We start from the raw sequence: 15,976 nt of genomic DNA, 5'->3' as shown, positions 1-15,976 counted from the left end.
GGTTTCTTTTTTTTTTTTTTGGTTTTTCGAGACAGGGTTTCTCTGTATAGCCCTGGCTGTCCTGGAACTCACTCTGTAGACCAGGCTGGCCTCGAACTCAGAAATCCGCCTGCCTCTGCCTCCCAAGTGCTGGGATTAAAGGCGTGCGCCACCACCGCCCGGCTGAGACAGGGTTTCTCTGTGTAGCACTGGCTGTCCTAGAACTCACTCTGTAGACCAGGCTGGCTTCGAACTCAGAAATCCGCCTGCCTCTGCCTCCCAAGTGCTGGGATTAAAGGCGAGCACCACCACTGCCCAGCGACTGTGAAGTTTTTATGCCCACATCTTCACCCTCCTCTCCCTTCTTTTCTGTTGGGAGCCGCGTACGCCATGGCGCGGCTCCGTGTGGGAGCCGCATACGCCAACTGTCAATGGCGCGGCTCCGTCAGGTGCGGCTCCGTCAAGAAGCCGCATTCAGCGGTGCGGCTCCGTGAGGGAGCCGCACTCAAAGGCACGGCTCAGTCAGGGAGCCGTGAGGCAAAGCGCGCTGGCTCCCTGCCTCTCAGCCTGTGAGGGAGCCGTGAGGTAAAGCGCGCCGGCTCCCTGCTTCTCGGCTCTGACAGAGCCTGCTTCTCGGCTCTGACAGAGCCATGAATGGGAGCGCGCATGCGCAGAGCACGCCGGCTTCCCGCGCTCTGGTTCCAGTCAGAGCCCAGCCGAATGTGCGCATGCGCAAAGAGTAAAAAATGAATATGCTAATTAAGCCTTACTCTAAGAGTGCTCCAAGAGCCAATAAGAAACTGGTATGCTAATTAGGCATCATTAAGGAGCCAATGAGCATGCAGTAAGTGCTCCCAGGACTCTATATAAGCCCATGGGTTCTGGGGCTCTGGGTCCTTCGCCACTACCATCTACGAGAGCTGTAACACCATCTAAGAGCTGTAACACCATCTAAGAGCTGTAACACCATCTAAGAGCTGTAACATCATCTGAAATTGCTGTAACCAGTAAATTGCTGTCAGAAGAATCCTGAAGTGTGGCGTGTTCTCCTTTTCGGCGAGGCGGCGCGTCACACTTTTCTAACCCAAGGTCTCTCTATATAGATCAGGTTGCCCTGGAACTCTAAGTAAATGAGACTGGCCTCCAGAGATCCCCCTCCTCTGCCTCCTGAGTGTTGAGAGCAGAGACTTATGCCACCGTTGGCTTCCCCAAGTCTCCTTAAGTATACAAGAACTGGCCTGGTTCTGGCTCTCAAGCTGGGCCAAGTAGCAGGCCATGGGCAAACTGCTTTGCAACACCAGTGCTGGGCCCTTTCCTGCAGCCCAAGGCCCACTTAGACGCTAGGAAGGATCTGTAAGACCTCCCAGACACCTCGGAACGTTCTAAAGCAGCCCTCCCCACTGAAGCCCAGCAGAGGACAGGCAAGGACAGCCCAACCCAGCTGCTGACACACCCTTGACCACCCAAAAGGAAACTCATCCCTTACACACTGCTCGTGACACACTGGAGTGGGGACCACACTGTGGAGACTGGCACCGGGCCTCTCAGCCTATGGTTGAGGCACTGTTCAGACTGTTGCCTGAAGATGCCACACACACCAGGAGCCCATGGCACCAAGCACCCAAGTCACTCAGATCCACAAGAAACAAGTCACTGCCACCCACTACCAAGGCCCCTTCACCTAGACATAGCTCTACCTCCAAGATGCACTCCTAATACCAAAAGCTCCCCACGCAGTCCTCAGTGGTAACCCTGACCCTTCCACACCCACCATCCCAGCACCAGGGTGCCCAGCTCAGCCCAGTCTATGATAGTTCCTGCCCCCCACAGACGACCCAGTCCCCACAGCCTACCAGACTAAGCACTATCGCCTCCAGACCGCGCCCTGCCCCTGCCTGCAGAAGAGCCAGGACGCTCCTCCGCCCAATAAGTGTTGCTCATCACTAGCCCCGCCCACAAACCTCAGGCCCCGCCCCTGTCACAACTCCCCAGAGATCAGGATGCTTCTGCATCCAGTCCATGTACCCTTCCTTCTCCATGGGACCACTGCTCCCTGCAGACCATGCCCAATTATGCCGGACCTCACCACGTCCAGGCTCCCCTACCCACCCTGTCTACTTAACTCAAGATGTCCCTCCCTCACGTGACACCTTGTCCCACCCACCACAGACACACCCTCTCCAGACAGGCCTCATCCATTTCCTTCAAGATCCGCCCACTTTCTGCAAGCAGCTAGACCCCTTCCCTCACCTTGAAAATGGTCACCCTTTCCCTTTGTGTAAGTGTCCCCTCTCAAACAGGCCACGCCTTCTCAGCCAGGCCCCGCCTCGTCACCTACCGGCGGTGAAAGGAGCTGGGCCACGAGCGCCGGGATTTTACCGGCGCGGGCCGATCGGGGCGCTCCGGGTCCGAGTGGAAGCGCCGCTGGATACGGATGGGACGCTGTGGCTGTCCCCACAGGTGCTTCGGGGGTCGGGGGACTCCTGCGCGGCCGACAAGCTGGGTCTCCATGAGCTGCCCCCGACGTCAAGGAAAAGGAGAGAGAGAGACAGTGGGTGGCCCTTGGAGCTCCTGTGTACAGGGCGGGGTGGGGGAAGGGTTCTTCACCCCACGAAGCTGCCCTCTCCTCAGTGCAGAAGCCAGGCAGGAATATCAGACCTGAGGCTGGGCCCACCAGTCACCAATGCTCGAAGCACCTGAGCAAGCCTAGATTCAAGGTCTGGACCCTGAAGGCACAGGACAGGCACACCCAGAGAGGCAGGCTGGAAGGTCCAGCCCCAGCGGGTCAGAAGAGGGGTTCTAGAAAGACGACGAAATTGAGAGTATCGCTGGCCTAGACATGTGTACTCAAAGTCACAGGCCAGGAATTTCAAGAGCTGGGGACAGAAGGAAAGACAGTCACTTCGCACGAGCTTCCCTGGGGTGCTGATGCCTCTAAGAATATCCCCACCCCATGGGCTTAAAGAGCTGGTGTAAAGACCCACCTTGCCTGTGAGCTCAGGGCGGCCAGCAGGACACTCACTGCAGACAGCTCCGGGTCTTTATAGCCTCCTGGATGCTCAGACCCTCCCCACGGCACATGATATCATTGGCCCCAAACCCCCCCAGGGCTCCACCCGGCAATCACGACTCCTTTCCAAACCTCCAGGTTGTCTCTTCCTCCCAGTTCTAGAAAAGTCGGGTTCCCTTTCAGCACCCCTCCTAGTCTCAGGGGGAATTTCCCGGAGAGTGTCAGAGCGGTGAGGACATTTTCCATCTTAATTAGTCCAAGCGCTAAGTGCGTGGACAGCATCAGCGGGCCAGGGGGTGGGGTAGGGGAGGAGATGGCTGTGGCAGTGGTATGCCTCATGCCTGGTGAAAGTCCCCTGAGAGCACGGTGCCGGGAAGGAACTGTTATGAGGGTGTGAGACATGGAAGCTAGCTCGAGCTCTGTCCCTATCCCCCAGCTGAAGACATGATGGCACCCAAGTGTGACAACCTGAGCTTGGTCCCTGGAATCCACATGACGAAAGAAGGAGAACCTTTCTTCTCCTGTGCTCACTCACTGGTGCTCTCTCTCTCCCTCCCCCCTCCCTGTCCCTCCCCCACTCCTTGGTTTTGAGACAGGGCCTGTGGTGGTTTCAATGGCCCCCATAGGCTCACATTCTTGACCAAGTGCTTGGTCCCCAGTTGGTGGAACTGCTTGGGAAAGATTAGGAGGTGTGGCAATCAGGACATGTCACTGGGTAGGAGGTGAGCTACTGTGGTGTCTTTGAAGTCTCAAAAGCCCAGGCCACAGGTCCAGTCTTTCTCCACCTCTCTGTCTCCTGCTTGACGATCAGATGTAACCCCTCAGCTACTGCTCCAGCGACATGCCTGCCTGCTGCCATGCTCCCCACTGTGATGGCTGGACTCACCCTCTGGACCATAAGCCCCACATTAAAGGCTTTTATTTGTTTGTTTGTTTTGGTTTTGGTTTTTCGAGACAGGGTTTCTCTGTGTAGCCCTGGCTGTCCTGGAACTCACTCTGTAGACCAGGCTGGCCTCGAACTCAGAAATCCGCCTGCCTCTGCCTCCCAGTGCTGGGATTAAAGGCGTGCACCACCACTGCCCGGCAAGGCTTTCTTTTATACATTGCCTTAGTCATGGTGTCTTGTCACAGCAACAGAACAGTGACTAACACAGGGTCTCACTTTGTAAGTCAGGCTGACCTGGAACTCACTACATAGACCACATTGACCTTGAACTTGCAGCCATCCTCCTGTCTCTGTTTCCCCAGTGCTGGGATTATAGGTACACACCACCACCCTACTCTCTTGAAGGTTTCAGACGTCACTTTGTCTGTCAGACCCCTCCCTTCTAGGTTTAGGGTGGGGGAGTGGTTTAAGCATGGTCCCTCTGCAAACATCAGCTACTGCATGTGACCTACAGAGCCACAAACTCGCCCTGACACTTCCACTCTCACTGGTATCCACCATGATAGGCGGAGTTCCCATCTTGGCTCACACACGAGCGACCTCCCAACTCTGCTGAACCTCCTCCTGGTTCTGTTTCCACCTTGGCTTGATCATCACTTCCAGCCCACAGCCCCTGAAGTAAGGCTGGTCTTGAACTCTGATCCTCCTGTTCCCCTCCCACCCCCGTCTCCAAGTATCAGCACACCTGTTTTTATGGTGCTGGGGGCAGGACCCAGGGCTTCATACATGTTAAACAAGCACTTTATCAACAGAACTCCAACCCCAGCCCTACAGTGGTCCTGTCCTAGTGAGTCTCACGCCAGCTTGACACACAAACTACAGTTATTTGAAATGAGGAAACCTCAAGGGAATGCCTCCTTAAGACTGGGCTGCAGGCAAGCCTGTCGCCATTTTTTTCAATTAGTGATTGATGGGGGAGGGTCAGGGGAGGGCCCAGCCCACTGTAGGTGGAGCCATCCCTGGGCTGGTGGTCCTGGGTTCTATAAGAAAGCAGGCCAAGCAAGCCATAGGGCACAACCCAGGAAGCAGGACTCCTTCATGGCCTCTACATCAGAGCTCCTGCCTCCAGGTTCCTGCCCTGTGTGAGTTTCCGGCCTCCTTCAGTGATGAGCAGCAATGTGGGTATGTAAGTCAAATAAACTCTTCTCCTGGGCTGGAGAGATGGCTCAGTGGCTAAGAGTGCCGACTACTTTTCCAGAGGTCCTGAGTTCAATTCCCAGCAACCACATGGTGGCTCACATCCATCTGTGATGGGATCCGACGCCCTCTTCTAGTGTGTCTGAAGACAGTGGCAGTGTATATAAAATAAATAAATAAACAAATCTTCTTTAAAAAATTCTTTTCTCCCTTTTCTCACTTTTGGTCATAGTGTTTTGTCACAGCAATAGAAACCCTAACTAAGATTGAGGGTTTTTTTTTGGTTTTGTTTTTTAATTTTATTTTTTTGTTTTTTTCGAGACAGGGTTTCTCTGTGTAGTTCTGGCTGTCCTGGAACTCACTCTGTAGACCAGGCTGGCCTCGAACTCAGAAATCCACCTGTCTCTGCCTCCCAAGTGCTGGGATTAAAGGCGTGCGCCATACCGCCCGGCGAGTTTTTAATTTTTAAGTAAAGAACTTTTTGTTTATGTATTTATTATGTGCATGGAGCAGGGCACAGGTGCTGATTCATATGAGTAAGGGAGAGACGACTTAAGAGAACTGGTTCTCCCTTCCACCATGTGGGTCGTGGCGATTGAACTCAGATTATCAGACCTGGTGGCAAGCACCTTTATCCACTGAGCCATCTTGCCATCTAGCTGGCCCAGAGTTGTTGTTGTTGTTTTGTTTTTTTTTGTTTTGTTTTGTTTTTTTAAATTTTAAAGACTGCTCTGTAGGCCAAACTGGAACTCATTTTCCTGCCTCAGTCTCGTAAGTGCCAAAATACAGACCTGAGCAGCCACCACCTGGCTCGGAAAATTTAAAAAAAAAATGCCAATATGGTCAAATTGTTGCCCTAAAATATCGTACCAGTTGTGCCCCATGATGTCTTGTAAAGTCCGTCCCCTCCCTGTGTCTCTGGGCCTGCGAGCCAAACTGCTCTGGGATATGCTGCTCCACCTGCTAGGCACTTGATTCACTGTCACACCCTGTGTGACTTCTGTGGTCAGCCTGAGTGTGGCTGACTCTTCTTTCTCAGCACAGGGTGACCAGGAGCAGTTACCTACCCTACTTTCCAGAACTAAGTGCAGAGACTCCGGCAGCATATGCATTCTGCCTCCCTGACAGGTACATCTGCGCCCTGTCCTCACCTGCTCTGAGCCGAGCCCTGGCTTCTCTCTGTCCCTCGAGTTCCGATGGTGAAAACCACGTGGTCAGCAGGCTCCGCCTCCCCAGAGGACCCCAGGCGGCCGGACAGTGGAGGCAGCAGCAGGGTCCCTGAGAACCGTCTCAGGATCACACCCCCACCTAGGGGGCTGACAGGGGCTGCTCCAGGATCCACTGGCTCCCGGACTCTCTGAGGAGACAACAGGAAGTCATGAGCAAGCACTCTGTGCACACGTGTCACCAGGAAACCCTGAGCTTCAGTTTCTTACCAGCCTGGCTTCCCTATGGTCGGGGCAGCAGTTCACGTGTGTGGGACGGGAGTGTGTGTGGGTGTTATGGCTTTGTTGCATTTTTAAAAATCAATTTATTTTTGTGGGAGCATATATATGCTACAGTCAGAGGTCACAGGAGCAGAGGTCAGAGGACAACTATCCTTCCAGTCGGTACCCCACCCCCACCCACTCTACTAAATTCGTCAGATTGGCACTTGCTGAGCCATCTCGTCAACCCCACATTTTTTTTGTTTTGTTTTGTTTTGTTTTGTTTTTCGAGACAGGGTTTCTCTGTGTAGCCCTGGCTGTCCTGGAACTCACTCTGTAGACCAGGCTGGCCTCGAACTCAGAAATCCACCTGCCTCTGCCTCCCAAGTGCTGGGATTAAAGGCGTGCGCCACCACTGCCCGGCAACCCCACATTTTTTATTTTATCTTTTTTTTTTTCAATCCTTTCCCCCATCGCCTCCCCTTCTTCTCCGAGCTGGTGGAGGCCCCCTGGGTATCACCACACCCTGACACATCAAGGCTTTTTTTTTTCATAGTTTGTGGTTCTAGGTCTACAATTTGTTCCTTACTCATGCTCACTAGGTGTTGAGATTTGAACACAGGGCCCTGGGAGCCAGGAGCCACACTCCAGCCTCCTCTGGGCTGGGGACTGGAAGGGAATCCGGGAGCTGTCCAGTGCTGACCGCCGCGAGCTTCACCTTCTGGGCTGAATGCGGTTGGGGGAGGGGGGAGCAGAAGGCGGCTCAGCTTTCCTGAACTTCGTAAAGGTCTATCTCCAGCATCAGAAGAGTAAGCAGGGATACTGAGGCCCGAGACCAGAGCATATCCATAGGTGGAAAGGGGCGAGACCAGATAACAGCTAAGCCTGAGAAGCTCTGCTCTAGGTCCTGGTCTGATTCCTATGACTGCCTTTAGTCTCAGCCCAGAACCTGGGGGCGGGGTCAGAGGAAAGTCTGCAGCGAGGCCACAGGAAACCCTGGGACTTGGCTAACGGGAGGGGGCATAGAAAAGCGAGGGGTGGAGGTGGGAGTTGGGGGGAGGGGAGTAGGGGTGGGCTGGGGCGGGCTCAGGGGAGGGCCTGGAGCAGGACTCACTTTCAGTATTTTATTCTGGGAATATTATTTTATTTCTTTGTTTTTGTTTTTCAGACAAGGTTTCTCTGTGTAGCCCTGGCTTTCCTGGAACTCACTCTGTAGACCAGGCTGGCTTCAGATTTGTAAGACATCTGCCTGCCTCTGCCTCCCGAGTGCTGGTAGGGATTCACCACCACCACTCAGCTTTATTTTAAGACTGTTTTAGGTTAGAAAATATGGGCCAGGGCTGGAGAGATGGCTCAGCGGTTAAGAGCACTGACTGCTCTTCCAGAGGTCCTGAGTTCAAATCCCAGCAACCACATGGTGGCTCACAACCATCCGTAATGAGATTGGATGCCCTCTTCTGGTGTGTCTGAAGACAGCTACAGTGTACTCATCAATAAAATAAATAAATATTTAAAAAAAAAAAATATGGGCCTGTGAGATCACTTAGCAGAGGAAGGAGCAGACTGCCGTCAATCCTAGTGTCTCGAGTTCATTGCCCGTTATTCTTATGATAGGGGCAAACGGATTCCTGCACGCTGTTGTCTGGCACGTGCACTGATGCACAGACACTAAAGTACACAGGTAAAATATAATTTAAACATTAAATTAGAAGGTAGGAAAGGTCTATAGAGATGTCTCAGTGGGTAAATGTGTTTGATACTGAGCCTAATGACCTGACTTCCATCCCTAGGTCCCACACAGTAAAAGGAGAGAGCAGAGTCCCACAAATTGTCCTCTGACCCCACAGCCCACACCAAGGCACCTCACCACCTCCACGTGATAACTAAATAAATGCAATCTTTTAAAAAGGGCTGGGCGTGACAACGTAAGACCAATCTCAGTGATTCCAAAGCAGGTGGAAGGTGGTGAGTTTGAGGCAAGCCTGATCTACCCAGCAAGTTCCAGGCTAGGCAGGGCTACATAATGAGAGTCTATCTCAAAAGTAAATAGGTCATTTAACTAACTTCAAAGGCTGTTTTCCCAGCAGCTGCCCAGCCTGTCAGCCTAGCTGGGGCTGCCAGTTCCACAGAAAGCCTTGTGCTCCCCCACCTCCTTCTAGCTCTTTCTCAGACACTGGCCAGAGCCTGGGCATGCGCCCCAAGCATCTCACACCTGTTCACCCTCCTTGCCTAACACAAAGCCCAAGGCTCCGTCCCCAGCAGCACGCAAACAGGCAAGAGCCCTCGGCTTTGGGTTCCAGAACACAGGAGGTGGGGTGGAGGCACAGGGATTAGAAGGTTAGGGTCATATTTGGTTGCATTGAAAGTTTGAGACTAGCCTGGGCTACATGAGACCCTGTCACACTGAAAAATAATCTCTGTCTGTCTGTCTGTCTCTCTCTCTCTCTCTCTCTTTCTCTCTCTGTCACACAACACACACACACACACACACACACAGAGAGAGAGAGAGAGAGAGAGAGAGAGAGAGAGAGAGAGAGAGAAGAGAAGAGAAGAGACCATTAATCTAAAACAAATGAAGGTAGAAAGGTCTGGAGAGATGGCTCAGTGGTTACAGCAATGGCAGCTGGAGACCAGGGTTCTGTTCCCAGCACCAATATCACAATTATCTGTAACTCCAGTTTCAGGGCATCTATTGGCCTCTTCTGGCCTGAGAGGGCCCTGAACCCATGTGGTACACAGACAAACCATTTGGGCAGGATCCCAAAACACAAAATAATAAAAATATGTTTAGGGCTGGAAAGATGGCTCAGCCGCTAATAACACTGCTCTTTCAGAGGTTCTGAGTTCAATTTTCAGCAACCACATGGTGGCTCACAACCATCTGTACTGGGATTCAATATCTTCTTCTGGTGTGTCTGAAGACAGCTACAGTGTACTCATATAAAATAAATAAATACATAAATCTTTAAAATTACTTTTTAAATGAATGAAAACTATCTTGCATTCGGGCACTGGGCTCCAGGAGCCTCGGTGCCCCTCAGTTTACCCCATGCACTCCTGTTGGGCATCTCTGGCCTTTTCAGAGCAGGGACCTCAGGCCCCGGCTCCTGCAGTGAGCCCAGTCCCAGGCTACTCACCTCAGTCAACAGGAAGGACAGGGCCGTGCCACTCCGCCTCATGGTGCAGGCTTCTGTGATGACAGAGGGATCAGTGAGACCAGGTCCCAGCCAGTTGCTGGACACACCCCAGCCCCAGAGCCTAGAGTCATATCAGCAGGGCAGCGAAGTCAGATGCCTGGAGAGGTTGCTGCAGGTACCCAGACCCCATCCTAGCTCCTTACCCTGGCCAGCCCTAGGGACTAGAACCCTGGGTCCAGGTCACCTGGGAGAGCCATTTAACTCCCAGAGGGACTCTGGTGCTTTGTGGCATTTCTGAGACCCCAGTTCCCCAGAAGTAGGACCTTCCAATGAGGTACTCACTTCAAGTTGGTCTGTGTTGTAAGTGTGCGCTGTGACCTCCCCGGGTCCTGTCCCACTCCTAGCTGAGCCCTTTAACTGAGCACCAGATAGAACCTGGGCCAGAAGGTACCCACAGGATTGGGGGAGGGGCAAGGGCAGGGTGATCACAAGGACAAGAAGGGGTGTGTGTCCAACTGTGTGACCAAAACAGGGCCGACTGGGAGGGAGGGGACGGGTGAGTGGCCAGGCAGAAGGTTTAATTGTTAATGTGTTTAACCTGACAGAGGACAGAAATAGCCTGAGACTGAGGCGTCACCTTAGTGTTTTGGGGTACCAATCAAGGCACCTCAAGGCTTTAGGAAAGCTATTCCACTATGCTGTGCTGCTCCAGGCAGTTGATGACCTTCTCTGGTCAAACCTTACCCATAAGCTAGAGCTGCAGTCAGAAGTGGGAAAGCCAGGGAGCTGGGACTGGAAGACAGAATGTGGTTTGGGCCAAGGGGCTCTCGAGGGCACTCCAGTCTGTGGCTGTGAAGCAAGTTAATGTTTCACCCTACAATCCCCACCCTGCAGACTGGCCAGGAAACCGCTCAGCACCCACTCCAATGGTAATCAGAGCGTGACCTGCTGTGGGGGTGGAGGTCAGTTCAATCTGCTGTCAAACATCACAGCAGCTAAGGAGACCCCCCCACCGGCACTGAGGAGTGGGTCATCTCATCCTCTGCTGGAAACACCAGTAGCATTTTGGAAAAGCCGGCTGTCTGGAGGGTCCCCAGCCTGGAGCCTGAGCCACTGAGGGAAGGGCGGAGAGCAGGGTGTGTAGAGAGGTGCTGAGGCGCCTTCCTCCCCGTGACCGCAGGCCACTTGGTCCCTCCTGCCCCAAGGTTTTGAAGCTTGCTGGAGACTCAGCTCCTTTTAGCAGTCAGAAGCCCTTCCTCCCTTCATAACCAGTTAGGCCTCGATGTCTTCAATGGGAAATGAGCCCAAGCCTCTCCCACCACAGGGCCTTTGCTAGCACTGGGTGGGCTTCTTAAGTGACGTGGGCTTGTGGCTTTCCCCAGGCTGCCTCCCATTAGGGTAGGTCATCCAGTTCCTTAGAGAGTGGCCTCTGTCCTGCCAGGACACTAGGTGACACAAGTCCTGGGGGGGTGAAGATGGCGGTCCTGCCCTCTGACCCTGAAATGACATTCTCTGAATGTCATCCCTCCTGAAAGCAGACACAGGGTCCACAGTGTGGCTCGGGCTTAAGGCACAGAGGTACTCAACGTTCGACTCAGGAAGCAGCTATGAATCATAAGGACTTTAGTTACTTTATGTTCATTTAGTTTATTTTTTAATGTGTTTTGTCTGCGTGTGTGTCTGTGTGTCACCTGTGAGCCTGGTGACTGCAGCGGTCAAGAGGCCACCAGCTCCCCTGGGACTGGAGTTACTGGCGGTTGTGAGCTTCCATGTGGGTGCTGGAAACAAAGCTCTGGTCCCCTGAAAAGCAGCCAGTGCTTTAACCTTTGAACCATCTCCTCAGCAATACACACACACACCAATTAAAAAAAAAAAAATAGAGTCTCTTGTAACCCAGGCTATCCCCTATGTAGCTCAGGGTGGACTTGAACACATGATCCTCCTGTCTCTACCTCCCAAGTGCAGGGATGACAGGTGTGGACACCTGGGTTGATTTAATTTCTGAGTTGGATACTAGATGTGTGGGCCAGACTGGCCTGAAACTCCTGGGCCCCAGCAGTCCTCCTTGTCACTGATTCCCAGGTCAGAGCAGTCCTCCTTGCTGCTGATCCCCAGGTCAGGATAGCGGGGCAAGGGGTTCCAGACACTGTTCTTCCCAGGTGTCACCTCCACCATATCTCTAGGCCTCTCAGAGTCACGACTGTAGTCGGTCAGCGAATGGCAGCCTCTGGCTCACACTGCCCTAGAAGAGGAACACACATGGATTAGCATTAAGCACCACAGGGTTCTTCTGCAGAGGGATGTCTACTGAGAAGTCCGCAGCACCAACCCTGCCTGTACCCATCTCACCATGGACACTGTATCCATATTATGAAAAGCTGGCGCGTCCAGATAACAATGTCTCACAGCGATGAACACACAGCCAATGAGTAAGACAGACACGAGCAGACACACAGCAATCACCACACCGGGGTTCCTGTGTGATGTGGAGATCCAGATGCTGCCTGCATCTGGGAAGAGGAAGGGGTCAGCCTTGGCCACAGCTATGCCCCAGCCCCTCACTGGGGGATTCTAGACAGGAGCTCCACACACCCCCAGCCCCTCACTGGGAGATTCTAGACAAGAGCTCCACCCCTGAGCCACGCCCCCTGCCCCTCTCTGGGGGATTCTAGACAGGGGCTCCACCCTTGAGACACTCCAGGGCCTATGTTGTTTATAAACAAGTATATAATTTCATGCGGATTTTTCATTCTCTCTCTTTCCTTCTTTTCTTCCTTCCTTTTTCTCTTCTTCTATTCTTGCCCTCCTCCTCTTCTTTCCCTCCTCTTCCTACCCTCTTCTTCCTCTTCTTACCTTCCTCCTCCTGTTCCCCCTCTTCTTTTTAATTTTTCCAGACAGGGTTTCTGGCCCTGGCTGTCCTGGAACTCACAGAGATTCGCCTGCCTCTGCCTGAGTGCCAAACCACCATCACCCTGCTTGTTTTTTTTTTGTGTGTGTGTGTGTGGTTTGTTTGTTTTTTGTTTGTTTGTTTGTTTTTTTGTTTTTTTTTTTTTGTTTTTTGAGACAGGGTTTCTCTGTGTAGCCCTGGCTGTCCTGGAACTCAACTCTGTAGACCAGGCTGGCCTCGAACTCAGAAATCCACCTGCCTCTGCCTCCCAAGTGCTGGGTTTAAAGGCGTCCGCCACCACTGTCTTGCCTTGGTTTTCTTTTTTTTTTTTTTTTTTTTTTTTTTTTAAAATATTTATTTTTTTTTTTTATTGATGAGTACACTGTAGCTGTCTTCAGACACACCAGAAGAGGGCATCCAATCTCATTACGGATGGTTGTGAGCCACCATGTGGTTGCTGGGATTTGAACTCAGGACCTCTGGAAGAGCAGTCAGTGCTCTTAACCGCTGAGCCATCTCTCCAGCCCCTGGTTTTCTTTTAAAAGACAGGAACCCACCATGTGGCCTGGGCTGCTCTCAAACTTGAGGCCATCCTCCTACCTCCTCCTCACAGTGTTAGGAACACAGCACTGGGCCACCACACACAGCGACAACTAGATAATGGAACCTTTTCTTGCACATGACTGTATCCTTAGGAGCCAACACACACAGCAGTTGGGCTTTAGATAGCTTGTGGCTCAGGCCGGCCCGCACACTTCCCGGTCTGTGTCGCCCCCTGCTGACTGGTTCCAGAACTACTGTCAAGTTTCAGCCAACTATCCCCAATCTTTACACTCACCCTGGCCTGGGCTGGACGCAGTGGGTGACCCTTGTGGAGCCAAGTTCGTGGACTGGGATGCGGTGGTCGGCTCGGAACTGGGGAACCCAGAGCTGGGGAGAGAGGCTGTCTCTGGCTCTGGGGAGGCTGAGCCTGTGTTCGGAGCTGTGGCGTGTGGAGTGGTTTCCAGAATTGTGGGGGTAGACTCTGAACTTAGGGAGGTGGACTCAGGGGTTGTCTGTGGACTTGAGAAGGTAGGGTCAAGGGTTGTCCATGGACTTGAAGAGTTGTCGTCTGTGATTATGCTCTCCCAGAATAGTGTAAAAACAACACCTAGAGAAAAAAAAAAAAAACAAATTGTGGATGTGTGTCTATGAAGCTTACGAATGGGCAGCCTAGGGTGGAACGGTGCTCGAGATTCAATCTCAGCTCCTGGGCAGCATGCCAAGGCCTCACATTCGTTTCATTGGCTGAACATGAGCGCGAGCGCTCTGAGCTCAACTTGCAAGTGTCCTGCCTGGCCTGCCTGACGCGACCCTGCCTGACTCCACAGAGCTGGGCTCTGGAGCGTCACCTCTTACAACTCAATCACTGACTTCCGCTTTACAGAAGGGGAAACAGTCGCAGAAAGTTGAAGCATTACTCAACTCTGTCCCTCGGGTGCAGGCACCACCTCCCAACCCAGAACTTTCTAGAACCCTGAGAACTGTCAAGTCCTGACCTAAACTAGGACTTGAACTCTGCCCCAAATGCTGGCCACACCCTCTATCACTGAGCCACGCCCCACCTTTGCCAACACCAGGATTCAGCTCTCTGACACACACCATCCCTCCGGCTGTGCCTCCCCTCCCACCCCCCCCCCCCCCCCCCCCCGGGGAAGTTCAGAGGCTGTGGAAATGGTTCCTGCTCTCTCTCCTACCATGACTTCCTTCCAGATCCAGGTGGCTCCACCCAGGTATGCAGGGCACAAGCCGCATCAGCTGCTCTGCCCCGCCCATGCCTCAGCCCACACAGCAGTTATGAGGAAATAACATTTAGGTGCTGTAAGGGGGCGCTGAGCGGACCCCTCCCACACCCCAGTCTCCCAGGCCCGGTGGCAAAGGAAACGAAGGATGCCGAGTCTACACGATGAGAAATTCCTGAGGAAGTGAAGTCAACTCGGATGCCATAGTGGACCCCAAGCCAAACCAGGACTTTATTAACCAGGAGCTAATGAAGGCTTTAAGTGATGAAAGAGTCTCCAGTCCTACTAAGTACCTAGCACCAAATAGGGTCTCATGATTTTCTGGAAAGTTAAATAGAGAGTAAAGCCTGACTCACGCCTTGCTCACTGGAGGCAGAGGCAGGCTAATCTCTGAGTTTTAAGGCCAGCCTGATCTACAGAGCGAATTCCAGGACAGCCAGAGCTACACAGAGAAACCCAGTCTCAAAAAACACCAAAAAGAAAGAAAGAAAGATAGATAGATAGATAGAAAGGGAGGGAGGGAGGAAGGAAGGAAGAAAGGAAGGAAGGAAGGAAGAAAGAAAGAAAGAAAGAGAAAGAAAGAAAGAAAGAAAGAAAGAAAGAAAGAAAGAAAGAAAGAAAGAAAGAAAGAAAGAGGCATTTCGGCAGTGTGCCTGGGACTGGTCTTTCCCTCAGTGTCCGAGATGGAAGCTTCAGTGACGAGCTGTGTCATTGTCCCTAATAGGGTCGTCCACAGGCTGGAGCCTGGGCTTCCAAGGATAACTGTGGGACTTTGGGAATAAAACCGCCATCTATAATAAATTCAGCTGTCTAAAGAAGTAGCTGGAAGGAATTAAGTCCGGCACCACGAACTCCTAAAGGAAACAGGGGTAGTGAATGAACAGGAAGTGAGCCCCGATCCCTGGCTCTTCGCACGACTGAGGGAGTGTGTAGGTCCTCACCACTTTCCGGATGGGGCAAGATGGTGCTAGAAACCCCTGAAGTGTCCCGGAAGCCACTGGCTTCTGCCTCAGCTAGGTGACCCTAAAGGGTTGCTACCAACCCTACTGTGTCTGGGAGGGAAGGGGAGAGAAGGGTTTGAAGCCCTGTGTCCCGGCCCCGCTGTCCTCCGGAGCCATTCCCTTTCCCTCCACCAGCCTACCTGTGCATGCAAGGGTGACCGAGGAGTCGCTGGGTCTGGCGAGCAGCAGCAGAGCCAGCGCCAGGGGCAGTAGCCGGGAGCCCGCCATTCCCGCGGTCCGCCCAGGCTGCAGGTGCGCGCCCAGGTTGGCAGCGCCTCGCCCACGCGCGGCCCCTGCCGGCGGACCGCGGGAATGGCGGGCTGCGCCGGGTTCTGGGGTTCCCGTCCCGCGCTTCCTCCATAGCACCCCAGTGCCTCCTCAGCACGGGGCCGGACTGCACTCCTGACACTTCTAACATTGCCTCAGAACACTGGTGTCCCCTCTCCCCAGACACCCGGGGATACCCTTTCTATGGGTGCCCCAAACTTGACTTGAATACCCATGTCTCTCTGGCCGCCAGGGTCCTCTAAGTGCGTGTTGAGGATGTCCTCCTGTCTCTCCCTCTGGCTCACCTAGGTGGAGATGCCTTCTCAGGTAGGCCTAGCACCTCACAGCACCGTGGATGCAGCTAGAACCTTATAGCATTTCGAAAGGAAGTACTCCTGTGTACA

The 15,976-nt window shown here is 53.1% G+C and overlaps 1 protein-coding gene and 1 pseudogene across 1 annotated transcript; both read right to left on the bottom strand.

Annotated features, from left to right (window-relative positions):
- Window positions 1-9,678, bottom strand: part of LOC114637847 — a 16,586-nt pseudogene extending 6,908 nt beyond the window's left edge.
- A 1,585-nt stretch (window positions 9,679-11,263) lies between these two features.
- Window positions 11,264-15,552, bottom strand: LOC114637862 (cell wall protein DAN4-like). Its single transcript, XM_028786174.1, has 4 exons — window positions 15,446-15,552; window positions 13,362-13,673; window positions 11,986-12,146; window positions 11,264-11,878 (listed from the first exon to the last, which is right to left on the bottom strand). The coding sequence occupies exons 1-4, from the start codon at window positions 15,531-15,533 to the stop codon at window positions 11,831-11,833; spliced, it is 609 nt and encodes a 202-aa protein (XP_028642007.1). The 5' UTR covers window positions 15,534-15,552; the 3' UTR covers window positions 11,264-11,830.
- Window positions 15,553-15,976: the final 424 nt, after the last annotated feature.

Source organism: Grammomys surdaster, unplaced genomic scaffold, assembly GCF_004785775.1.
Source record: "Grammomys surdaster isolate TR1022 unplaced genomic scaffold, NIH_TR_1.0 125429, whole genome shotgun sequence".
NCBI lineage: Eukaryota > Metazoa > Chordata > Mammalia > Rodentia > Muridae > Grammomys > Grammomys surdaster.
This window is presented reverse-complemented; position numbering and strand designations above follow the sequence as displayed.

Excerpts from the sequence above, each read along its gene's own strand:
- LOC114637862 (XM_028786174.1), bottom strand. The coding sequence starts at position 15,533 with ATGGCGGGCTCCCGGCTACTGCCCCTGGCGCTGGCTCTGCTGCTGCTC. Across the intron at positions 13,674-15,445 it reads GGTCACCCTTGCATGCACAG|GTGTTGTTTTTACACTATTC; the intron begins GTAGGCTGGTGG and ends TTTTTTCTCTAG. Across the intron at positions 12,147-13,361 it reads TGCGTCCAGCCCAGGCCAGG|ATGCAGGCAGCATCTGGATC; the intron begins GTGAGTGTAAAG and ends TCCTCTTCCCAG.